At 38.9% G+C, this 25,726-nt stretch overlaps 2 protein-coding genes across 2 annotated transcripts; one reads left to right on the top strand and one right to left on the bottom strand.

Annotated features, from left to right (window-relative positions):
* Positions 1–3,074: 3,074 nt before the first annotated feature.
* LOC122832683 (coatomer subunit beta'-like) lies at positions 3,075–13,594 on the top strand. Its single transcript, XM_044119678.1, has 22 exons — positions 3,075–3,168; positions 3,604–3,741; positions 3,960–4,046; positions 4,183–4,309; positions 4,407–4,555; positions 4,653–4,799; positions 6,048–6,147; positions 6,230–6,372; positions 6,456–6,655; positions 6,958–7,068; positions 7,752–7,840; positions 8,658–8,764; positions 8,843–8,986; positions 9,119–9,249; positions 9,333–9,540; positions 9,786–9,896; positions 10,827–11,041; positions 11,116–11,208; positions 11,307–11,487; positions 11,767–11,838; positions 12,349–13,287; positions 13,379–13,594. The coding sequence occupies exons 1-22, from the start codon at positions 3,166–3,168 to the stop codon at positions 13,454–13,456; spliced, it is 3,573 nt and encodes a 1,190-aa protein (XP_043975613.1). The 5' UTR covers positions 3,075–3,165; the 3' UTR covers positions 13,457–13,594.
* Positions 13,595–13,918: 324 nt separating this feature from the next.
* On the bottom strand, positions 13,919–19,160 carry mrps22 (mitochondrial ribosomal protein S22). The gene is made up of 8 exons (XM_044119679.1): positions 18,970–19,160; positions 18,468–18,625; positions 18,235–18,399; positions 17,984–18,127; positions 17,630–17,713; positions 17,073–17,218; positions 16,071–16,179; positions 13,919–14,373 (listed from the first exon to the last, which is right to left on the bottom strand). Exons 1-8 carry the CDS (start codon positions 19,094–19,096, stop codon positions 14,281–14,283), a joined length of 1,026 nt encoding a protein of 341 aa, XP_043975614.1. The 5' UTR covers positions 19,097–19,160; the 3' UTR covers positions 13,919–14,280.
* Positions 19,161–25,726: the final 6,566 nt, after the last annotated feature.

The following is a 25,726-nucleotide window of genomic DNA, read 5'->3' as shown; positions in this document are numbered from 1 at the left end:
AAAATATATAGCACCTGCCAATATTGCTGTAACAATTATGCTGCTATAAATTCCTTAATTTCCCTCCCACCCTTCCTTCCTTCCTCACCCCCATTTGTCAGATATAGGCTAAAGGGTCAATAACAGGAAAGATCTTAGCCAGTCCTACTCTGGCCTAACCTGAAGCTTTATCTGACTGCAAGTATTATAATCTAAATTTTAGAGTATTTGTATTTCTCTAAGATCCCTTCAGCAACCATCTACTAAGCTCTGTAAATGAGAAGTGAATGAACACTATTTACGTGGTAAATAAGCGAAGAATAATGCACTGACACTTAGGAAGAAGGCTTGTTTTCATTTTAAGTGTGGTTTGAGAAATAGATTAAGAGGCAAGAACAGAAAATATTCCCCATTTGGTCCACAGCTTTTGTCAAGACTAGAGCAGTAGAGAAGCTTAAAGCAGACTGTAACTGGGGATCACTAGCGAGAGCTAGAGAGGCTCAAAGTAGGAAAGGAAAAAGGAAATGCAAAATACATAGTCAATTTTTTTCCATCTTAAGTTTACTATAATTTTAATTATAATATGTATTGTGTTTTTTGTTTGCTCCACGTGCATAAAGCAATGCAACATAGGTTTTAAGGTAGTCCAGGTTAATATCATGTTTCCCTGCTCCAGTCTCACTGAAGAAGGTGTTGAAAGAATCATCTCCACCACCAATCGTCTTATCACCAGGCTTCTGGCCATCCGGGTGAATCCCATGTTCTAGGCAAAAGAGTTCCCAACATGCATTACCAATCTGGACACCAGCCTGACCAACGTGTATGGAGATGCACACACACTGTGGAGTAAGAGAAAAAAAGAGTTATGAGCAAAAAACAACAAATGATTACATTTCAAGGCCTTAAACCCCTAGGGGCAAGCTGCCCTTTTCTTCCCATAGCAAACAATAAGGGTTCTTGTAATATCAGAATCTGGTGAATGAAACTTGTTTAGCTGGAGCCTTGAATCTGATAAGTACGTTTTCACTTGACAACCCAATAATAGAAGCCCTAGTGTGAACACAGTCCCGTTAATACTTCCAGTTCACTGACTGAAAGGGACACAGGTGGAGCTCATTAAACCTGGGGAGGTGATTTCTCTACAAACACGAGGTCTAGGCCTATAATGCTTAATGAAGACATTCTGAAGTTGAAAACCATTGCGTCCATTAAATAACGAACCACAAAACTTCTAAGAAGCAGTTTAAATTGAGCGTCGCCTCCCTCACATAGCCAGCAAAATGAAAATAAAAAACAAGGTTACTGCCGTCTTAATCCGTCGAGGCAAATGAAGCATTTTTTCCCAATAATCTTCTATCAGTTTAACAATAGACTTTAAGGACTTGAGCTATGCCATAAACATAACATTCATACTCACCATTTTTCTGAAGCCAGATGACTTAAGAATTGGACTAAAGACAAAAGCTGCTGAATCTTATCCCACTGGTAAGAATGTTGTGAAATCATGATGCGGCAATAAAATACATCTGAGACGGAAGTAGGTCTTTTATTCTGATACGTTAGATTACAAGTGACAACTTTCTGATTGGTTGTAAATGAACATTGTGACAGAGCACGAGGTTCACATCAAAGCGACAAGAGATGTGGGAGATCATTGCTTTTGAAAACGAATTCGAAAAATACACTCATTCAGTCTTCTACAATATTTAGGCATTTTTATGAATATATGTCTTGAGAAATTATGTACAGGAAAATATATCAGTGACTGCTGAATTTAATCTGAAGTACTCATTTGTGTTTCAACCCCAAATATCTTAACAATCGATAAGGAGTGAATTCAAAGCTCTGAAGTGGTTCAAGGTATTAACAATTTATGAATTAGCAAAACATTTAATTTCAAATGTAACTAATTAAATTTCAGACTAGGGTTTTTTATATAAAATATTTGCTGTCATTTGCCTTCTGATTTTTGTGTAGATTTCAAAGTTCACAATTCAAACGCCAGAGGGAGACAAAGTCGGTGGGTTTTTTTTCCCCTACCACCTTTTATTTTGAAATTAAATTACTTGAAGTTGTATAACACATTTGAGGAACATGGCAGTTCAAAGTGCTTTACATCAGAAAAACACACACAAAATGATACAAAGTTATAGAACACGCAGTTAACAATTCTTGCGTCATTCCAAACATCTTCTCCATATTCTTAATTGGTGGCACAGGCATCATTTTGTTGTGGGAAAGTTTTTTTTATTTTTATTTTTTTAGAAGGGACAGTGACATTGCTCAGACTTGATGAGAAGATAGATGCAGTACTGGAAGAAAATATTGCCTTTGTGGAGCCTGTGATTATGAAATTCTAATAACATACGTTGAAGTAGGCAGTTTCAGTGTGACAAAATAAAAATAATTCAGTGGGCAAACCACGGTAAATTATCTACAACCGAGACTAATTTAATCATTCCAAATTCCGCATGCTAGCTGATTTAAACTAAACTAAGCGTTTTGATGTAATACAGACAAAAAAAACAACACATTCCTAAAATAGAATCAGTTTTTCTTTATTGTCGTACATCAGTATTGAGTTGTTGGGTACAAAGTGCTATCCTGAAAACGCTGAAAGATCCACGTTGCAAAAAAATGTCGAGTTTGCGTCGACACAGAAGCAGGAAGTTGAATTTCTCATCTTCAAAGTAAAAGCTGACTAAACAATTTGAAAGAGACAATAGATAATCCACATAAATCCCTAACAAGCTGAAGCTACCAGAGCTTCCGGCAAAAGTTATTACGAATTCAATTTAAATAAGTGCAGATTTGGTGACATTTGTCCCATGTTCGAACTCAAAATGAATATTCCTGAATATGAATTTGGATACACAGGTAAGACTGACATTAGAACTGCTTCACCATATTGGCTTATAAAACTTAATCTTGACTTAGCTATTCATGTGCAACACATTTTCTCCTAGATTATAGCTTTGTTTATGTTTTTCATTCTCATTTTTTGCTAAAGGCGTTAATTCTGTCACTCGTCACTTCGGGCAAAGTATTTACTTTGAAAAGCTTCACAGGAAGTTGTTTAGCTATTGTCTTTAGCATGATAATCAAACTTTTCCTCTCTTAACTGGAAGCGGGGTGGTAAGTGGGTTTTCCCTGGACTGTAACTGAGACACACGCTGACGTGGAGACATGGTAGGTGTCCCAAACAAAGTATTTATCATTAAAAAGGTGTTATTAGCAGAACTTTACTTGCGACCCTGTTATACTTTAATGGCACTTAGAAAAAATTACAGTAAACTCTCTCAGCTCAAAATAAACAAATGAATCATCAAAATATACATTGAACCGTCATATTATATGCTTAATTTTTCAGCATTTAATCTGAAAAATCTAAACAAACTCAACGTGTTAGAATGTATTTTATTCATTTATCTGTCGTGGGACCGGTGAGAAATCATCGATGTGGAAGAAAACTTAGGCAGGCATGCATGCAAAATGTGGTATGGGAGAACAGACACACCCACTCCCTAACTAAAGCCAGAACATGATTTAAAGCTGCACAGGAGCTCCACCCCAGCTGATGCACAATCTTGACCCCGTTAGTTTTTATTGTCTCTTCTTAACCAGCCACTGAGGTTGGACATCCAGCGGAGGCTGACAGCTCGGTCAGAGAGAGTGAAGAGCGCGGACCTGCACCCCACTGAGCCGTGGATGGTGCTCAGCCTCTACACTGGCACTGTTGTCGTCTGGAACCATGAAACACAGGTGTCTATGAACCACTTCCGTCATTTCACTCTCACTCTCTCCTAATATTATTCCAATATTACTCTCAAAATTGCTTATTTTCAGTGAAACAAATGCCTTGCAAAAGGATTCACTTATCTCCCAAAAACCCTTTCAATGATAAGTTTTCCAAAGGTTTTTGTGGCATGAACTCCTTGATAATACTGTCATACTGTCTGACCTTGCTTCTCTGTTCCCAGGCAATTGTTAAATCATTTGAGCTGTGTGATCTGCCTGTTAGAGTGGCCAAGTTTGTAGCCAGGAAACACTGGATCATTACTGGAGCAGTAAGTCGTTTCTGGATAAAAGTTTGTGTACAATTTTTTCTGTGACTCTAATTTTGCCGAACAAAAGCAGGTATTCTGCTGCTGCTGTGGACTGAATTGGGATCATGGTTTGATAAATCGGTTCTCTTGCCCACAGGATGACATGCAGATCCGTGTGTTCAACTACAACACACTAGAAAGGGTCTTCATGTTTGAAGCCCACTGTGACTACATCCGCTGCGTCGCTGTGCACCCCACCCAGCCCTTTGTCCTTACCTGCAGCGGTAGGAAATGCCTACCTAGAGTCATGCAAAATACAGTCGTCCAAAGGCAACACGTAAACATTTATTGAGTTGTCTGATGAGCGGTGTGTGTTTCCAGATGACATGCTGATCAAACTGTGGGACTGGGACAGAAAGTGGACGTGCTGTCAAGTGTTTGAGGGACATGCACACTATGTCATGCAGGTTGTCTTCAACCCTAAAGACAACAACCAGTTTGCCAGTGCCTCTCTAGACAGAACCATTAAGGTACACAACAGGCAGATATAGGTGATCATAGACTAATACTATCCTACAACTATACTTCTGTAATACTAATGCTACAACTCATCTTGCTGTATTGTAGGTGTGGCAGTTGGGCTCCAAGTCTCCCAATTTCACTCTTGAAGGTCACGAGAAAGGAGTGAACTGCATTGATTACTATAATGGAGGAGACAAGCCCTACCTTGTATCAGGAGCAGACGATAATATGATAAAGATCTGGGATTATCAGGTAATCCAACACACACTGGATGCATATAAACATGGATCGTCAGGTAGTACACCTAAAAAAGAGCAGCTAATATAAGATTAACAGCAAGTATGATAAAAAAAAAAGTTTATTCAGCTTCAAATAAAATCTACATTAAACCAGTGCTACAAAAGGCATCAATCTTTTGACCAAGAGCAAACGTGTCTCAAGCACACACTTAAAGTATATTTTTATTGAGATCCAGCTGTGTTGATATTAGTTGACTAACATTCCTCTTTTGTTTCTCATAACGAGTCCGCTGACACCTACAAACGTGTGACTTTTGAGTCCATTTGGAAAATTTAATCTGGATCTAGTCCCAGGTTATTTGAGTGCTCTAGTCTGAGTAATTTCTAGCTTTAAATTAGAGGGAAACACATCAGTGGTGGTCCTCCAACAGGGCCTGCATGAGTGGGCACAAATCAGGTCTTTGTTACTCAGTTGCACATTTACTGACCATAATGGCTGAAGGAAACCGATGGCAACAAGTTCTGGACTAAAGGAGTCAAATCTATGTCAGTTCTGCACTCGTGAGAAACTTAACTAGGCACACTTCTACCTAAAGCAAAGAAGAAAACCAACCGGTCGCATGGCAGCTTCGACTGGGTGGCAGATGGTTTGTCCTTGATGTCAGACCCGAGGTAGCAGCATTCTAGTTAAGAAGTTGGCATTTCAACATGGCAACATCCATAGATATTATTTGTGTTTTAGTTTGTTCAGTTTCTCGTTATAGGCAGTACGGTACGTGTAACATTAATGTTAGACACACTTTCACAATTGTGTCTTGTAAAATAAATGCCTCCACCACATCTTGTGAGAAGCAGCCATATTGAAATTTGAAGTCATAACTGGGGGTATTTGAAGTTGCTCCCGATTTACCAGTGGGAAATCCAAATTTGGATTCCCAGTTTTGACTAAAACTAGAATGCAGCATTAGTTCCTGGAAAGTTCAGAGTGTAAACAACCTACTCAACTAAGGTAAATCCATCTAAAACCACCATGCTTAATGCCAGTGAAACTGAGCGCTTTTTCAATATCTAGACGTCTATAAATCTACATGGCAATTTGGAAAACAGAATATCAGTTTTGATATAAAACCATATAATTTTTCCAAATGACAGAAAGCGAGTCATGGGTTTCCATCTGAAAACTGAAAGCGACATATTCCGTAGTTGGTTTGTATTAATACCACAAGGTAAAGCCTTCATCTCTTCTGATTTTATTTACCAGAACAAAACGTGTGTTCAGACCTTGGAGAGTCATGTGCAGAATGTGACCTGTGTCTGCTTCCACCCTGAACTGCCAGTCATTCTCACAGGATCTGAGGACGGTGAGTAAAACCTGTCTCTTATTACTGGGTCCCAAAGAGAACACTAACCCGGTTCCACTTTACCACTTTGACACATCCACAGGCACTGTCAGAGTTTGGCACTCCAACACCTATCGACTTGAAAACACACTTAATTACGGGATGGAACGAGTGTGGTATATATGTGGGCAGTCTGGCTCCAACAATATAGCTCTGGGCTATGATGAAGGCAGCATCATCATTAAGGTTTAAAGCACCGTCAGAGCTTTAAATGAGTGTACTATTAAATTTTCATGAACATATATTTATATTTCCTCACCTTGTTTCAGCTGGGTCGGGAGGAGCCGGCCATGTCCATGGACTCCAGTGGGAAAATCATGTGGGCCCATCACTCTGAGGTGCAGCAGGCCAACCTGAAGACGCTGGGAGAGTTGGAGGTTCAGGATGGAGAGAAGCTCCCGCTTGGTGCCAAAGACATGGGCAGCTGTGAGATTTACCCACAAACCATTCAACACAGCCCCAATGGCAGGTGAGCCATTGCAGAGTGGGAATTTGAAAAAAGCAGTCATCATGTGACCCAACCAGGAGACTTTTTAAATTTGACATTAAATGTCATCATCTTCATTTTGCATGGAAGGCAAGCTTGTATAAACTGGAATGCTTGACATTGGTGCTTGTAGAGTAATCGCTGTGTCTATACATATTAATGGTTTGAATGAAACCTCATATCTGTTATTGTTATAGTCAATTTCATTTTAACAAAACTTAATAGGTAGTCTGTCTGGGATTTCTAAATGGATATTTTATGTGGTGTGTGTTTCATTCTGGCAGATTTGTAGTGGTGTGCGGAGATGGGGAATATATCATCTACACCGCGATGGCCTTGAGGAACAAAAGCTTTGGCTCTGCTCAGGAGTTTGTCTGGGCACACGACTCCTCACAGTAAGTCCTATCAATTAAAGGACGTCTTGTATTGTTAAGCATTTGAAAATATATATTTGTTCCCTTTCTAATATATAAAAGTATGTTAATTGTATAAATATTGTAAAAGAAAAGAAACTTATGAGTAAAGTTTGGTAAAGTTTGTACTTTTTCTTAGTTATAGCTCCTACGCCGTTTCCACTGTTGTTGAAAAGTTTAATCACTGGAATCTCTAAACGGACTTTTTTGTATTTTTTTCAGAATTAAAAGTTTGGATTTCAGAGGAATTAATGAAAATGAATAAGACTTTAGTTGCCTTTTTAAAGATGCCAGAACTGTACCACAGATGATAGACAGATAATATTACCATTAGATGCTTGTGTTAAAACAAGGCTTGACTTCCTGTTTATACTTTCTGTTTGAGTGACGTCCTGGTGTGAAGTCATTAAAACATCCCATCGATATTAGCCTTGTTATACACCATGATTTTACCATCTGAGCTTTTCTTAATTACACCCAGCTGAAGAGGTTCAATGAGGTCTGAATGCATCATTAAGAAAATCTAAATGGCAGTTTTTGAAAAATGTTGAGGCTCCCTTTAGCTCTTCTCTAATCCAACTCACTGGGTTTAAATTGTCCACAGTTCTGTCCCAACAGCATAAACCCAGTATTTAAAATTACATGCCATTTTTGTTTCTATGCAGGTATGCCACGAGGGAGGGCAATAGCGTGGTGAAAATATTTAAAAACTTTAAAGAGAAGAAGACTTTCAACCCTGATTTTGGGGCTGATGGTACGTTTCATTTTCCATTTAAATCACTTTTTTTCTACATTCAAATAGTAAAAGGAACTGAATCTATGTACCACTGTACTGACCAATCAAAGTGCTTTATCTGTGTTTAAAAGTGTAAACATCTGTTTTTTAAATGTGGTGCCTTTAAATGGCCTTTAAATGTCACCACATTTGTGAGAAAATTTGGTTTCAGGTTTGAGCAGATTATGTTGGTAGCTCCCACAAATAACTCATCAAATCCTGTCTGCCATTGCCAAACAGCGTGTTCTGGCATTGACCCTTATTGGGAGTTGTTTATTGAACTGGGGGATGCACCACTTCTCAACCGGTTCTTGTTGCAAGTCAGCTGATGTGGTTGGGTTGGTCACTCTGGTGTGAACAGCTGACCCAAGCTGTTCTATGAGGTTAAGATCAGAACTTCCATCAAGCAGTCCTGACCTTAACCTAAATTTGAGAGTTTATCAGGTTTACTCCCAAATTCTGGAGGTAAACTTGATCAACTTTGCCCCAAAAGGACGTCTTGACACCTTGGAGGATGGAATTTGGTCCCTAAAAATGGTATAGGGTTAGAGCAAAGTCAATTCTTGATAATTTGGAGCATTGGAGTTGCCTCCAAAGATGAAAGAAAAACCTTGTTTTTCCAGTATATCACCCTGTACTGTCTATGACACCACCTCCACCAAAAGTTGTCTGGTACTGACATGTTTTTAATGGTTGCAACCCACAAAGGTATTTTCCTTGCAAATAGGGCAAAGAAAATCATCTTTCAGATTTCCCTACTTTAATTGATATGTTTATTTTTATCCCTTCCCATCAGGCATCTTTGGTGGCTTCTTACTGGGAGTGAGGTCAACCAGCGGACTGGCTTTCTATGACTGGGAAAGCTCCAGTTTGATCCGCCGTGTTGAGATCCTGCCTAAGCATGTCTGTCACAATCTCCTTAGTGTTAGTCCGAATGCTAAAACTGCAGCTTTTTCATAAGCCTTTCATTGGTGCCTGCAGATATTCTGGTCTGACTCTGGAGAGCTGGTGTGTATTGCTACAGAAGAGTCCTTCTTTGTGTTGCGCTACCTGACAGAGCGAGTGTCAGCAGCACAGGAGTCTAAAGAAACGCTGACAGAGGATGGGATAGAAGATGCTTTTGAGGTCAGAGCTGTTTCAGGTGTTTTGTTGTGAAATTGTATCAGAAGATGCTGATATAAAGGAGAAAACTTAATTGCCTTTCCTTTCAGTTTTCATTTCATGGCTTTTGTTTGTTGTGGTTCTTCTGTTTCCCAGGTACTGGGTGAGGTCCAGGAGGTTGTAAAGACGGGTCTCTGGGTCGGAGACTGCTTCATCTATACCAGCTCCTTGAACAGACTCAAATACTATGTTGGAGGAGAGATCATAACTATTGCTCACCTGGACAGGTAGCACATTTTCATTTGCTTTTATAAGCTAATGAAATAAAAGGTGCATTAAAATGCCATTTTATTGTAAAAACTCTGAATAGGACCATGTATCTGCTGGGCTACATCCCAAAAGACGACCGTCTCTATCTAGGAGACAAGGAGCTCAACATCATCAGTTACTCTTTGCTGCTGTCTGTGCTGGAATATGAGACAGCTGTCATGAGGAAAGATTTCACCACGGCTGACAGGGTCCTTCCCACAATACCAATGGAGCAGAGGACCAGGGTCGCCCACTTCCTGGAGAAACAGGTATCACTGTCCTCCCAGCTTTTGACGTTTACTGCCAACCTGGTAATGTACTTCCAAATAAGATTTAGAAAAGAAAAGGAAGCCAGATGCAGTCAAACCTCTGGTTAAAATGTTTTGTTTTATTCACAATGGCAAGGTCCTTATTCACACCTCACCTTTAACTGTGGCCAAATAACAGCTCTGTTTCAGTGTTAATGAAGAAAGTTTATTGTTTTTTTTTAAATGCATTTTCTTTTGTTGTGTAGGGCTTCAGACAGCAGGCGCTGGCTGTGTCTACTGACCTGGAACACAAGTTTGAGCTTGCTCTGCAGCTGGGGGAGCTGAGGATGGCGTATGAACTGGCACTCGAGGCAGAGGTCAGAGAAAGCCTCATGCCAGTTAATGTTGATGTATGGCTGCAGTTAGGCACCACTTTAAAAACATGATGAGAGAAAAAAAATTCAACCAGAATTTTTAAACCTGGTTTTAGATTTTTCTGACCAGTCATTTTTCTTCTAAAAAATTATTTGATAATGGTAATCTGAAAAAATCTACATTAATTTAAGCCTGTACAGATTTTGTTTAAAGGTGAATCTGGTTGTTTAAAGTTGAATGTGTTAGGAAAGGTCTATGTGCTATATAAAATATGCTCATTACATTTTTTTGCACAACATCATTGTTAGCTAATGAGATTTTAGTCTGGTCAATTCCATTTGGGCCCCTTTCAGAGTGAGCTGTTTCAAGGCTTCTTGTCACTTTAAATCCAAATAAGCTGCTGCTGGAAGAGCTCTCCCAAATCAGCATTTACACTCACTTGAAAATGGCTGCAAACAGATGAGCAATTATGTAACCGAACATCTTTGAACAGCATTACTAGAACTTCTTGCTTGCACAACCAATAAGAATGCAGCAAGTGGCATCTGGATAGTATGTCCACAACAAAACGCTTGCCTTTTCCAGCAGTCATTGTACAGCGCATACAGCGGTACAACCAGCTGATCATTGGTTGCTTGGTAACGGGCACCTTGCACTGCCTGCTGATTTGTGACATTACATTACATTTTCTAGTCACAACATTAACTTATTGTAAAATATATATATATTAAAATGAAAAAAGGCAGGGTGTTTTTGTTTTTTTAAATGCTTGGTAATTCCGTTTGGGAAGTACCCAGACGGAATTACAAAAACATGTAAAATGTTTCCACATCTGTGTACTCTCTAAGAGAAAGAGAGTTATTATTTAGGTTCAAGGTGGTCAACAATCTTTTCTGTTGTCTCTTTGACTCCTCTGCGTGTCGGGGCTTCAGTCTGAGCATAAATGGAAGCAGTTGGCTGAACTCGCCTCTACAAAGGGGCAGTTCAGCCTGGCTCAGGAATGTCTGCACCAAGCTCAGGATTACGGTGGATTACTTCTGCTGGCAACCACCTCAGGCAGCGCAGAGATGGTAGGGAAACTGGCCGAGGGAGCGGAGAAGGATGGGAAGACCAACGTGGCCTTCCTCACCTACTTCATGCAAGGAAGGTTGGTGTTTCTGAAACAGTTTGTCCTATTTTTAACATTTGGTGTGTTGTTACACTTATATTTTGTTTTGCCAGAACTGACAAATGTTTGGAGCTGCTTATTAAAACTGATCGATTGCCAGAGGCTGCTTTCCTGGCAAGAACATACATGCCCAGCCAAGTCTCAAGGTAAAGGTGTTTCTAATTGGTTTTCCCCATGTTGTTGAAAAGCTCTCCTGTTCCTTAAGGTTTACTCGTGCGAGCTGGGTCTGTCTCTCTTCCTCCAGGGTGGTGAAGCTGTGGAAGGAGAACATGTCCAAGGTTAACCAGAAGGCAGCAGATGCGCTGGCTGACCCAGATCAGTACAGCAACTTGTTCCCTGGCCTCCAGCAAGCTCTGCTGGCTGAGCAGTACCTGAAGGAGACTCATGTTGGGGTCAGACCTGCTGCAGAATACCCCCTCGTCATGGTCAGTTTTAAGGTCAAACATTGTCAGAAAAAAACTTGCTTCAGAATGGTAAGGTTTTTGGTTCTAGGGTCTCTTACTTCATCCATGAGTTATTCCTCTTAAGTCCAAAGCAGCCAACTTAGTTTTGGTTAACTGTTTTCTTTAATCCAAGTAGGGAGCATGTTTTTTTTTTGTCCACCTTGCACCCAATGACTGTGGAGATGCACTTAAACAGGTGTAAAAAATAGATTGATGGATTGCTAGAAATAAATTTTGCTTGTTTTTTTTTCTGTTCTCAAGTCAAACGAGAACCGTGATGTTCTGGAGGAGTCGAAAGGTTTTACCACCAGAGGAGAGATTACTGAGCCAGGGGTGAGGAGAAAACTCTGTGCATCTTTGCAGTATCTTTTAGATACTAACCGGGTAATCTGCAGCTATATCTTTAGGCTACATTTGCAACTCTTGTTTATGTGTAAATTGAGTTTGTAATTGGAACAGATTGTTATAATCTAATAATATCTGTGAGGACTGAATTTCCTTTTATGTATTGAAAGAAATTACAATAGTGTATTTTATATAGTAACTTTTTTGCTGTTGTAACCAAGTTTTTCAAGCATGAACTCAAATAGTTCTTGACTGACAACAAAGCAATAGCTGTTAAAGAAAACACCTGACCTCTGTGCAATCATCGCCACCTAGTGGCCGTCCATGGTATTTCAGGATCTGTTACAGGGATCCCTGTAAATACTTTTTGTTCCAAATGGGGAAAAAAAATATATATATATATATATTTCTTTTTCACAAAGTTGTGTAGGAGCCATGATTTCATTGAGAGAATTTATACAGGAGTATTTTAACTGTTGTGTGATGTTTGTTTTGCAGGAGGCAGAGGGAAGCATGAATGAAAGCCCTGCTGCATCTTCAGAAGCAACGGTAATGGAAGAACCCTTTCCAATGAAACATGAGCCTCCTGCTGATCCTGTTCCGGTGACAGAGAAAATATTTAGTTTTCCAGAGGAAGCTCCTCTGTCTGTCTTTGCCACTAAAGACCATGCTGAGCCAAACCAAGCACAGTCTGAGTGTCGAGTTAAAGAGGAAAACATTATGAAATCAGAGACTTTACTTATTGCAGAGGGACGCTTGATCCAGAAACCCTGCACTGAGATTCCTGCCATAGACTCGGAAGCCGTACAGTCCAGTCCAGTGGAAGGTGTAGGTTTATCTGATGAGGTGACTGATCAGGGCGTAGCTTCAGCAGCTGAAGCTCAGCCAGCTATCACGGTGTCTGAAGAGGAAGAAACACAAACAGCAGATGATGTGCTAATTAACGCGGATCTAAAAGCCAATTCTGTAACTGCATCAGAATCTGCAACATTAGAGGAAACATCCAGCCCTGAACAACAGGAAACAGACACCATTCCCTTGGTTGCTATAGCAACAGAAGAAACTTCAATTGCGAAGCTACCTGTAGCAGTAGAGGAGCCCGTCTCTTTAGAACCAACAGAACGTTCCCTGCTGGATGTTCTATCAGCCACAGGCCAGGCATTCTCAGATCTGATTCTCGATTCATCGCTAGACTCAGATAAAGATGTATCAGCGGCGTTGAAGCCTGTCGCTGTGTGGGAGGATGAGCAAGAACAAGAGGAGAAAACTGCAGAACCTCCAGCAGAGACGGAGGATGAGTCGGAAGTGGCCAGACTTCCTGAGGCTGAACCAGAAGGTTCACACGACACAGCAGAGGCGAAGGTGGCAGAGCAGGAAGCAGGCTCTGAAGGATCACGGGACCTAGCAGAAGAACTCGAGGAAACAATCAACCATGAGGTAAACTGTGGGTTTATTTATTAGAAATTACGTTAGGGGAATTTCAGTAAGGTCCTTAATGTAACCTAACATTTCTCTTATCATTCTCTAGGACCTTGATGATCTGGATCTGGACAGTTTTGAACTGGAGGAAATTGAAACATTGGACACGAATCTGCTGGATGAATAGTGGTAGCAACTTTATTCTGGACATTTTCTCGAGACCAAATAACTAGAACTACTTAATGTTAAAAGTTACATTTTTAAAGCGAACCAACCAAAGTTTTCTTTTACTTAAAAGGAGCTAAAATATGGGTCAAATACAGACTAATTCTATATTTTAAAGGCTAAGGGGAAAGCTGGAAAATTCAGGGCTGCATCTTGATGTAGTTACAACTCTTACCTCCTCTTCTCAGACATTAACAGGCAGGACCGTCTTAACTTAGTACAAAATGTGTTCAGAAATGTTAGAAAAGCATAATTCACTTCTGCATTCTGCCTTTTAATGTTTGGGTTTGAAAATACATTTACACCTCAAAGCCAGTACCAATATAATTTGTTATAAACAAAGAACAGTATTGATGTTATTTCTACCTTTTCAGTAACTAGTTTTATTGCTTGTCTCTTTTTTTTCCAATAAAATAAATGGATGTCAAAGTGTTTCTGGACTGGAAATATGATTTTAATAAGCTTTTCCTCAAGAATTTCTCTTTATTTTCCAGGATAGCCTGAGGTTACATTAATGTAATATTTCTCATAAGCTCATTTTGCAACATACATCATTATAATTCCAGTGATTAAAATGAAATGCATATATGAACAAAGTCTCTGCAAATATAACAAAGTTTTGGAGTTGAGTCCTTAGATTGAAGCTTTCCTTTCCGTGAAGATGGACCCAGGGAGGCAAAGAACAGAAGCAGTCATGTTTCATGTGGAACATAACGTCAGCTCTGGCTTTTTGTAACATTTTACTTCTGAAGTAAAAGTTCAGGTTGTTAATAGGATGTTGGGACGTTAGGAAGCCGAGCCTTCAGCGGCTTTCCCTTCGTAGGCCTGCAGAGCCAGATCAATGTAGCCCGACCTCTGAGACTCCTTTTGAGAATAGATCTGCAGAGACAAACACCACAGGACAGCATTACTAATAAACTCCAGTCCAGGTATATTGTTTATACAGCCAGGATGGTCTTCTAGGATACACATGCATTACAGTAAATCATAACATTACTTAAGAATTAATTTCTATAAGAAAAGTGTACTGATTCATTCCAAGCATTATTTTTCTTAAATGTTCAACTTGACTGGTTTAAGGTGGAAATATTTTGCAGTAAAGGATTTTGATCATGGCTTACAGCAAATACAAACTCCAAGATCCGTTTGTCAGCAAACTACAATGTTGCATCATCTAACAGAAATATGACAGCTTACATAATTACAATGAAGAGTGAAGATTCAACAGTTGCAAAGTAGACACTCACATTCTCCTTGAGGAAGATAAATCACTAAAGGTCACTGCTGAATTAGTTGGCCGTTTACAAAGTGCTGTATTTAATAATATCAATGGAAGGTTGAGTGGAAGGAAAACGTTTAGTAGAATAGAAACATCTATTATTGTCTCACAGTGGGAAAATGCTGGTGCAACAGCAGCAAATTTTAAAGGTCTTCTACATCAACTGTTCTCTGCAACAATTTCTCTTGTAAAAAAGATATAATAGTTTGTCATCATCAGCGTATGAAAGTGTGTGTGAATGGAAATGAATGATTTTATGTAAAGCATCTTTGAGTGTCCTAATAAAGCACTATATGTCTGATGCCATTTCATTTCATAAGCAACCTCAATAAACAGATACGATGAAGACTAGTGGTCCTTATATGTAACCAAGTATATTTCTGCAGACAAACACTTCTGAGAATGATGTGGTGAGGAGGATACGGAAGTGTAGCTCGTGTGTGGAATCTGCATCTTGGAGCGCCTTTATGTCTTTGGGAGTGGGAACTCAAGGCCAGCATTTCTTATCCGTGTCTTTAAAGACAGGTGAGGATGGGAGGAAAGACAGACAGAAGGTCGGAGAAGCAGGGAGAGGGGGAGTGAGGGAGAGACGAGGAAGAGAACAAAGGAGCTTATCTAAATGCTTCCTCTCAGCTGACATGACAACATAATTGATGCAACCAAGAAGTAAAACAAACAAAAAAGTTTTGATAAAAGAATGTGCCATGTGAAGCGGAGTTCAAGAGCCACCGCACACAGACATGAGCTACGACTGCTCCCTTCATGTCGCTGAGCCACTCCTGAATCAGAAAGTGTCAGAAGCATCTTAGCTGTACCTGCCGATGCTCCCCAAAATACCAACACATGCTTTAATGGCCATAGTATCACAGTCTTTAACAGGTCTGACCCGAATCCTGCAGTCTGAACTATGGAAACCCAACGAGTGGGTCGAGAATTTCCTGTAATTAGACCTCCAAAAACATAAAAAATAATGTATTCCTTAGCCCTAATAATGGAAATAATTGGACTTTTAAAAGCTATACTAACTTATCAGAATCCATCTGTACAAAGATACAATTCTAAGCATCTTCAATAATAAACAGTTCTGAGAAAAAAAATTGATTTCTCATGGACTCTGGAAAAGTCTCCGCCACTCTTATCCTAGAATAAAACCCAAACCTCTGACAAGAGGCCTTTGATGCAGCCCTGACATGAACTGTTCCAACTCCTGCTTTAAATCTGAGATTTCACATCGCAAAGTCAGTGGTGGTGTGAAATGGAGAGCAGATATTTCTCATCCTGGCTGAGTTGTCCTCACCTTCAGTAGGTCAGTACCAGTGGTCTGTTGGCTGGCAGCTTCCTGAGCCGATTCACTGTGTGGATGGACCATATGGAACAGAGATACAAGGCTGATGGCATCTTGTAGCCTGCAGACACAAACCCAGACTGAAAACACCGCTACTCCCTCACAGGTGCAAAATCTACAGTCATATTCAATAAATTAGAATACATATCCTGATGAGACTCATTTGTCATATTTGAAGCACCTTTTGAAAATAACTTTTGAGCAGGTCTTAAATATACTTTTTATTAAGGCTGTGTGTCTATTTTTAATCAGTCTGATGTAATATTCTAATTACATTTAAGGCTTTTAAAAACCATTATAATTAAAATTTAAGACCTGTATCCCAACAGAAATGTACAAGCTTTTATTCACACAAGGCATTGTATGGGTTGGCAACAGAAGTGAACCACTGCCAAAGACGGACGTTGTCTAACCAACTGGTTAGACAACGTCCGTCTAACCAGTTGGACATTGTTAGCGGATGGCAAATATGGTTCACTGTAATTACTTAAGAATTAAGTAATTCTTAAGTAATTAAGAATTACTTAATTCTTAATTATGGAAACCTGCCCATGAAAGGTGCAAAAAAGAAAACCTAGCCTGCTAGGTTTGACACATTAGCCGCTAGTCAGCAGTAGTCTCAATCACTTCAAACCATGGAATGGAATGAAGATGTTTAAATGTGACTTTAAATTGAAGATATTTTAAGATCTTAATTTTAGATAAATAAGTTAAGACTTTTTAACAATGTGTGGATACCTTGTACTTTTAAATATTATGTTTTCATTAGCTGTAAACGGAAAATCATCATAACCAACAGAAATAAAGGCTTTCACTTGAAATGTGTAATTAATCTATATAACTTGCTTCCCTTACAAATAAAGTTCCTAAAATAAACTGAGTTTTCAATAACATTCTAATTTATTGAATGGGTGTGTACTTATATTATTATTTATATTATATGAAAACCCCCACATGTCTCTCCTCAGCATGTCCACTATAAGTCCGTCCACTCTGCGAGCGTTGACCAGATACCAAGCCAGGCCTCCAAAGTGCCTGGTGGATCGCAGAAGATTGTATTTGCTGTTTTTTTCCAGGTCCTCATATGTGGCTTCATGCACCTACACAGAACAGGAAGTCAGTGATTATTGCTCGTGTTAGATCAGGAAAATTCTCTTCACATCAAACATTCAACTCTAAAAACCAAGATCCTGGAGAAGGTGCTTGGATTGTCAGACCAATTGATACTTTTAAAACTTTCTTGGTTCCAAATCATAGTGACCAACTGTTTAAAAGCATTTTGCTGCTCTGGAGCATTTAGCTGTGGCTCAGCACTAAGCCATGTGGTTAATAGATTGTTTATGGGCTACTCACAAGTTAAAAAAGGAGAAAGGTTTTACACAGTTCTCTTTTTTTAATGACGGAATGCAAAATAATATCTATCCATACTTCAGACTCTCTCTTGTTTATCTGTTAAAACAAAATTCCTATTTTCCAGTTTGTGGTTAGACTAAAGATAGGTGTAAACTTACTCTAATGTAATCTGCAGAATCTGGCTCAAACTGGACCAGACACAAGTTCAACACATCCTCATGACGGTCCTGGGAAAACACAGTCTGCAACAGAAAAAGATGTAACTTGGTTAAAAAAAAAAAGGATTTGATATTTGTTGCACACATGAAGAAATGTGTAAGCAGAAATTTGGAATACTGTATACTGACCACAAGATGTTTAGAAAACACACTAAAATATTTAAATTTCTGACACAGTCTAGGAAAAGGATAATCAGAACTTCATACATCAAAAGAATTTGAAGGTTAAATTAGTGAAGCACAGAGAGCCAGAGGGGAAAAATACTTTGTTAAACCCATTAAGCTGCTGCCCACCTTCAGGTTCTCTTCTTTGAAGAGGACATGTGGCGTCAGCTTCCGGCCCTGCTTGGGGAAATAGACCTGAATGAGACGATCTCTCTCCTCCCAAGTCGCCTTCCTAAGAGTCCCATCAGGCTCTCGTACAACTATGAACCTCTCCTGAACAAAGAGTAAAAAAGCAATCAAGAATTTGTGGGCGTCATTTGTACTTATTTTAACCCCACTTAGTAAAATATTCACATAAAGAGAAACAGTAAAGTGTGTACCCTGTGTGGGATGTTGTAGGTGATGTCAGTGAAAACATATTTAGCTGTGTCCATGCCATCCAGGATCTTATCCACAGCCAGGACGTCGTTGATGGGCTTCCTCTCTGGAAGGACGGGGGGCATCTGTAGCTGCTTCTTTGCTTCCTCTGTGGCAACCTGTATAGCCTGAAAGCACACACCGGGAATTAAAATGATTAAATTTATGAGGTGCAATACTGAGCTGTAACGGTTACCTGTTCCAGCTGTTCATCCGTCATAAGTTTATAGGTGGGCGGTTTCAGTTCTTGTTTAATGGGTTGGAAGACTTTCTGCAGGTCCAGTCCAGTGATCCTGCTGAGGATGTCCTGCACAGCTGCATCTGTGAACCGGGGCTTTGCACCAGCTGTTGGTGCTGTAGATAATACCAGATAATCACATTTTAAAATAAGGACTTAGGGAACCCAAAACAGCCTTATAACGTGTTTTAAGATATACATCTAGCTTCAATAGATGTAGTAAGTACAATAGATTTAAACAATGTCTTACGTTCAGCCTCTTTACATTGAAATAAAATACAAATTTTGGAAAATAATTTTGCAAAGTGTTCATTTCTACAGATAGATAATCTGCATATTATCTATCTGTAGATTACCCACTGTAGCCTGTAGAAGAGGTTGACGAAACAAGCTACAAGGTCAACATTAAAAATAATAACATTATTCAACCATAATAACCTCATTAAATAATAAAAGGTACCTTTTTCACTTGTTTTATCACAAAACGTCCTCGCGCTACATCTGAGCAATGTTTTCTTGATCCTCTGTACATCTTTAACCCGATAAAAACTCTGAAACAAGCAACGCGTTGTGCCGAGCGCCGCCATCTTTGTTATTACCTCATCTACGCAGCTGCGCAGTAACGTCTGACTTGTCTCTGGGTGCGCACCATTTGTAGCCCGGGAGAGCAAGGCGGTGCAGATATAGTGATACATTGTTAAACGGCGCGTCTGCAGGGCCTAGATGCCCTGCTTAAATCAATCGATGACGGCAGAGAATAGAATTGTATAGTCCATGTTAGCCAACATTCCTGTGATATTACAGATTCTAATAACTACATTTCTAATTTTAACTTACACTACTGTTTGCACACTGAATTAAATAGTTTTAAGTCAGTCAGTTTGATAGCGCTAACCCTAATCCTACTAGTAGTATCAACATGCTAGTCATTCAACGTGCTAGTGATAGTGCTCTTGAACATTCTCTGTAACCATGTGTCTCAAAACATGATGAAAGAAAACTCCAACTTTGGGGCAGAGTTATCCACATGGATCAGCCACCAGTTGATTGTTAGGAATCAACTGGTGGCTTATTTGTCTGGAACAGAGAAGCTGTGGGAAATGTGCCCCCCTGCCCCCACACACATTGCAGCAGGGGATGATCTGCTACAAAAATAAAATAAAATCGCCCAATGCCACATTCAAAAAGGATCACGAAATATTGGTGAATTGCAGATGCAAATTAGCTTTATATAAACAGCTAAAACGTCTTACATCAAAAGCTTAACTAAACCCAATACACCAATTATATCTGCAGAATAATTGTTAGAACATTACAATACACCATAAAACAAGCATTTAGATATTTGTCAAGAATTACACGAGGGAATGATCTGAAAAAGAAGGAAATGCCACATTTTACCTTTACAGTGCCATCTGGTGTGGTGTAGCACCAGATGGCACTGTGCTACCACATCTGACAGCATTTAAATATCTATCACCAGTATAACGTTTGCCTCCATTTAGAAGAGCAACAGAAATCCCACATTTTTTGTACTATAAATTTAAATCAGAAACTGGCTGCCGTTAGAATTTATCTTCTACATGATGAAAGAAAACTCCAACTTTGGGGCAGAGTTATCCATGGATCAGCCATCACAGTGTGTTCTTGAATCAACTGGATAATCTGTCTGGGTGAAAGTCAAACACTGTTTGCAGGGAAGAAAAAAATAACACAAGCCAGACATTGCAGCAGGGATGATCTGCTACAATTTTATTTTATTTAATCTTTACCCCATTCAAAAGTATGTATAAATATTGGTGAACTAAGAGATGCAAAAGCTGTGTTTCAACTGATTTTAAATATCTATCTGTTATTTTGTTTTAATAAAAAAAATTTGAAAAACAATTATATCTGCAGAATTATTATAGAACATTACAATAAATAAAACAATGCATTTGATTTGTCAAAATTAATCAGTTTGGAATGATCTGAAAAAAGGAAATTAATTTAGCCTGTTTCAAGTGCCATCTGGTGTGGTGCATTTAAATATCTATCACCAGTATAACGTTTGCCTCCATTTAGAAGAGCAACAGAAATCCCACATTTTTTGTACTATAAATTTAAATCAGAAACTGGCTGCCGTTAGAATTTATCTTCTTTGCGTCTCGGCTCTGCCTAGCCTACACACATTCCTGACTCGCCATCACAGTGTGTTCTTGAATCGACTGATAATCTGTCTGGGTGAGAAGTCAAACACTGTTTGCAGGGAAGAAAAAAATAACACAAGCCAGACTTTTTATTTAGAGATAGGTTCAACTGATTTTAAATATCTATCTGTTATTTTGTTTTAAAAAAAAAAATTCTGAAAAACAAGAAATTCAATTATTATGACTAATATTCCAGTAAATAAATACCAATGTTGATTCTTAAAATGTAATCAGTTTGGTGATCATTTAAATTAATTTAGCCTGTTTCAAGATCAAGCAACAGTATTGCATATTTAATTTTTAAAATCACAAACCAAAATATTTTATTGCATCTTTACATGTGATTTACATTATAAAAACCAGTACATTTTGTGACTAGAGGAACTGGACATGGTCACCAATGAATAGGAGAAGAAAACAAGTATTACAAAATTTAGTTGGTGTTTATTCTATGTTTTCACACAGCATGACAATGAATCAATGTTTTAGATAACATTATTACAACAATAACCAGGAATATTATGTAGCACATAATTGCAGAAGCAGTAGGAATGTTTCTTGCTTTTCTGATTTAAGTAAAAGCTTTTTTCTTTTTTCATTTTCATGTAAACTTCATAACTACTATTGTTACTCAGGACTATCCTTTAATATTTATGGCTGCAGTACAAATACATGTGACTTACAAAAAAGCTAGTAGAATACTTTAAATGAAAATGACCACGTTGAAATGTAAATAACGTGAGTATATAGTTGTGCAGAATGATATTTTATAAGGAACAGAGTCCAACGTCCTGTCCTGTTATGACACTTATTGGTCATGTGGCTATGGTTTTTTCTTTCTGTGGAGGTTTGTGGTTTGAAGAACATCTCTGCATAGATGTATGAAGAGATGCAATAGAAATGTTATTGACTGAAAATTTGTGTCATTTCTCTTTGTCTTTGCTTTTTTTTTCTTGCTCTCTCTCTCTCTTGAGAAAACACACAAACACATAATTTACAGTAGCCACAAGCTTTCCACATGCCTCCACAATCCCCCCCACCAAAAAAACATCTCTTCACCACACAACCCAGACAGTTATTAATTCAACCACATGTGCCACGCACCAACCCGTCCTCAAGGATCCTGTTTCCCCTGTTCTCCCTAGTGCCCCAGCCGCCCACCTCCCCTATCTTCCCCAACTGGCTTCGTGAGGAACCCGATGATCTGCAGTCAGATTTAGATATTAGGTAGACGGGTGGAGGTGTGGCCCGCTCGGTAATGAGGTGAGCAGTGGCAGCGAGTCCGGAGGCCCAGACACCGACGAAACGACGTGTGGATTGAGATGTAGGAGGCCCCTACACAACCAGATGTACCCAGCTGTCACACTGCTGACAGAAAGTAATCCTGCAGCCGCAGAGGCTGAACTCAGGATTAGAGGCTCTTCTCTGGAGTTTGAGCTCTGTGCAGAAGTCTATTTTGGATCCGAGTCATGTAACTTTTCAGCCTTTCCTCCCAGCAGCTTTAATATTTAATGCACCAACTTTACTTTTAATGAAAGAAAGTCTCTCACATTCTCACTGCCGTGAAAAAAGTGCTTTTTGTTCCATTGCTTCAGTTTCCATCAATAGGCTGAGTGTGTGTCAGTGCGACTGGGAGCAGCAGGAAGCTGGGAGTTGAAACCTGAGTGTAGAAGAGGGCCGGGATGGAGGTGGACGGGTGTGAGGGGGGGAGGTGGTTGTAGAGGTGATGCAGGGGGTGAGGAGCCAGGCAGGGTGGTTGAGGAGAGGGGCACACTGGGAATGACTCGCCACACATGTTTATTTAGCTTTCTGCACGGTCAATGAAGAGCAGGTTCAGAGCGGGGTGAAACGGAAAGGTGTGTGTGTGTGTGTGTGAGAGAGAGTGTGTGTGTGTGAGAGAGTGTGGACGCACGGCAAGAAAATGTGAAGAGGATGTCTGTCCTCAAACAACTGGTGAATCAAAAATACAGAGCGGTGAAGGAGGATGACAGATAATCTTTGACTTGGAAACTGTTGAACGTGTTACAAATAGTTTGATGAGTTATTCCGAGTCCTGTCAATTAGAAAGTGATGCGTGCGTGTCTGCGTGTGCGCGTGTATCACTATGCAAACCAGGAGGAGATATTTTAGCGCTGTATAAAAGTTAAGAATAGCTTTTTAATGTGTAGCAAATCTGATTTCTTTCCTGCAAAACTTTGACTTTTGAAGACAATTCACCTTTCATTTCTCAGAATAAAAAAAAATCATTTCAAGTTCACTGACTTTTTTTTCATGTGTTTTTGTTTATCTTCCTTATTGTATTTAGAAAGTATAAACTAATTTAGCATGAGTTTTGCTGAATTTCGAAGATATTTGATTCCTTCTCAAAATCAGTAAGAAGTTCTACACTTTTAGAAACATAACGTTTCATGTGTCTTTAGACCTTTGTTATGATTGTGAAATCTTATTTATTTAGATAAGGATCAAAAACTTAAACAAATGTTTCGGTTTTTGTCTAAATCATAATTTGAATAACAAGCAAAATTCTAGACAATAATGTAATAGTACAGGAAAAAAGATTGTGCAGAACATACCACTTTGTGGTAAAGGTTTTTTTTATGTTTTTTTTAATACGATAAATGTATAATCACAGGAACAATAGTGAAGACAAAACAACTATTAATTCAAACTTTAAATTTAAATGTATTATTTAGTCATACTCAAAAAATAAATTCAATTTACATTTTTCCCATTAACAACACAATTAACTTTACATATATATACATTTAGCCGAGATGAAGAATTAATCTTTATTTATTTCTTGTCAATTGCATTTTTGAGTGTGAAAATTTCATAATAAAACCATTTAAGAAGAAATTAAAGCTGTGATATTTAATCAAGGATTAAAATGTTATCTTTGCTGTTCAACTTTAGTATTTTAAAACCCTTCTATTAGTTGCATGCCTGTGCATGTGTATGTGTGCTACGGAAAGCTAGATGTTTTTCAGCAAAACCTTTTCTCTTAAAAAAGAATTAATCAACCTGAGCAAACAGATAAAATCATGAGGAGTGGATCTTACATACAACTAAGTATATTTGTGCAGACAAAGACTTTTAGACTGATGTGGTGAGGAGGATACGGTAGTGTAGCTTGTGTGTGTGAGCTGCACCTGTGTGAAAGCTGTTGTGGCTTTGGGAGTGGGCACTCAAGGCCAGCGTTCCTCTCCTACGCCTCCTTATCCGTGTCTTTGAAGACGGGCGAGGATGGGAGAAAAGGCAGACAGAAGGTCAGAGAAGAAGCAGCGATATGAGGAGTGAGGGGGAGACAAGGAAGAGAGCAGAGGAGGCGTAAGGGTGGAGGAGGGCATGGTGACATTACCTCCAAGGACCTCTGCAGTTTCTTGGTGAAGCTCGCTCCGTATCTCAGAAAATAGTTATTTAACATTTTCAAATCAACAAAAAAAAGTATTTTCATCTCTTCTTCAGTACTTTACATCCAGGTCAGATTAACACGTGCCACGCTGAAGTAAATGTATATGCTGCCATCTTTACCTGTTTTCAGATAATTTTCTTTTTATATATATATATATATATATGTATATATGTATTTTAATAAGACTATTGTTTGACATTTACAGCTGCTTGAGTGAGGTATGACTACTGAAGAAAATCTGATCAAGTGTGTGTGGGGATGTGCGTGCGTGTGTGTGTGTGTGTGTATGCGTGTACAGCTGAGGTCAAAGGGGTCAGAGTCAGGGAGAGTTGGATGTATGAATGCTGATGGCTGTAAGGTTCACCTGCACCTCCACTGACCTCCATCCATCTGTTTATGTTCACTGATTCTGGCTTCTCAGAAAGGATCTATGCATATACATATGCACACACCCCCTTCCCCCACACACACGCACGGGTGGAAAACACTATAGATGTTTTACAAAAAAGACTGATGACTGAAATTTAAAAAATGTGTTTGACGCAGTAAGAGAGTTTATTTTAATGAGAAGACCCCGACATGGAGTGCTGTTGTTTTCCTATAAAGGAAACAAAGTGATTCAGGTGAATAGCAATACATTTCTTTCTCTGTACCTCCTAGAATACTTTTTTCACATTCATCTTTTGAGTCATAAAAGACATTTACTTATGTACAAATTATCAATTGTTGTTAATGGTTTGATGAGTTCACAGTGGATTTTCCTTGCTGGGTGACATCATGAGCACTACGGTTCACCTTTGGTTTTTCTCTGTTTTACTAAAGAGCTGTAATCCTGAATTAGAGTGCTGTCAAACAAAATCTAAAAAGTAGAAATATCACACTGTTTTATGCATGAATACAAGGTTCGATAAGGTAGCACATGCTCACATGTGCCATCTACTTTTTACTAAAGTCATATTTATTTAGTTCAATAATTGCAATTAATCGTGAACTCTATATTTTATCTGTTTTGCTAACTATATAAGCTCTGTAGTTCTCTGTGGTCCTGCTACCACCTGCAGAAATGCACCGTTTCTGGTCAGAAACAATCAATCAGAGTCGAGAGGAATGTCACAACTCTGTCAATCATCCTTATTTATGTGCTTCTTCCACCCTCCCTCACATAGAGTGCACAAGCTCAGGACTGTTGGTTTGTTCCAGCTGTTCTAATGATGGAGAAGCAACCTAACATTACAGAAAAAACTGCTCCCCTCTACAACCCCCTACGTTTATTTGCTCTGTCTTGATACAACAGAAGCAGCTTTCTACTTAATTTATTGTATATAAGAGAACCATGATAGTTGGATATTGGTGGATTCAAGGGTGTAAAAATAAAGGCTATAAAACAATAAAGAGAAGTTTTAATTACATCCGATGAAGGAAAATAGGCAGTAGTGTCAGCAAAAACCCCAATAGTAACTGATAACAATAGATACATTTCTCAAATTAAAGTCAGAGTTGTAACATGATATGTATATTACACTGCTGAGAAAATGCTTCTCAAGTATTTATTTACCAATAAACACTTTTAAAAATAATAGCTTACTATTTACGTTCTAGCGTGACTATAATCCCAT

This window comes from Gambusia affinis, linkage group LG06 (genome assembly GCF_019740435.1).
Source record: "Gambusia affinis linkage group LG06, SWU_Gaff_1.0, whole genome shotgun sequence".
In the NCBI taxonomy this organism is placed as follows: Eukaryota; Metazoa; Chordata; class Actinopteri; order Cyprinodontiformes; family Poeciliidae; genus Gambusia; species Gambusia affinis.
This window is presented reverse-complemented; position numbering and strand designations above follow the sequence as displayed.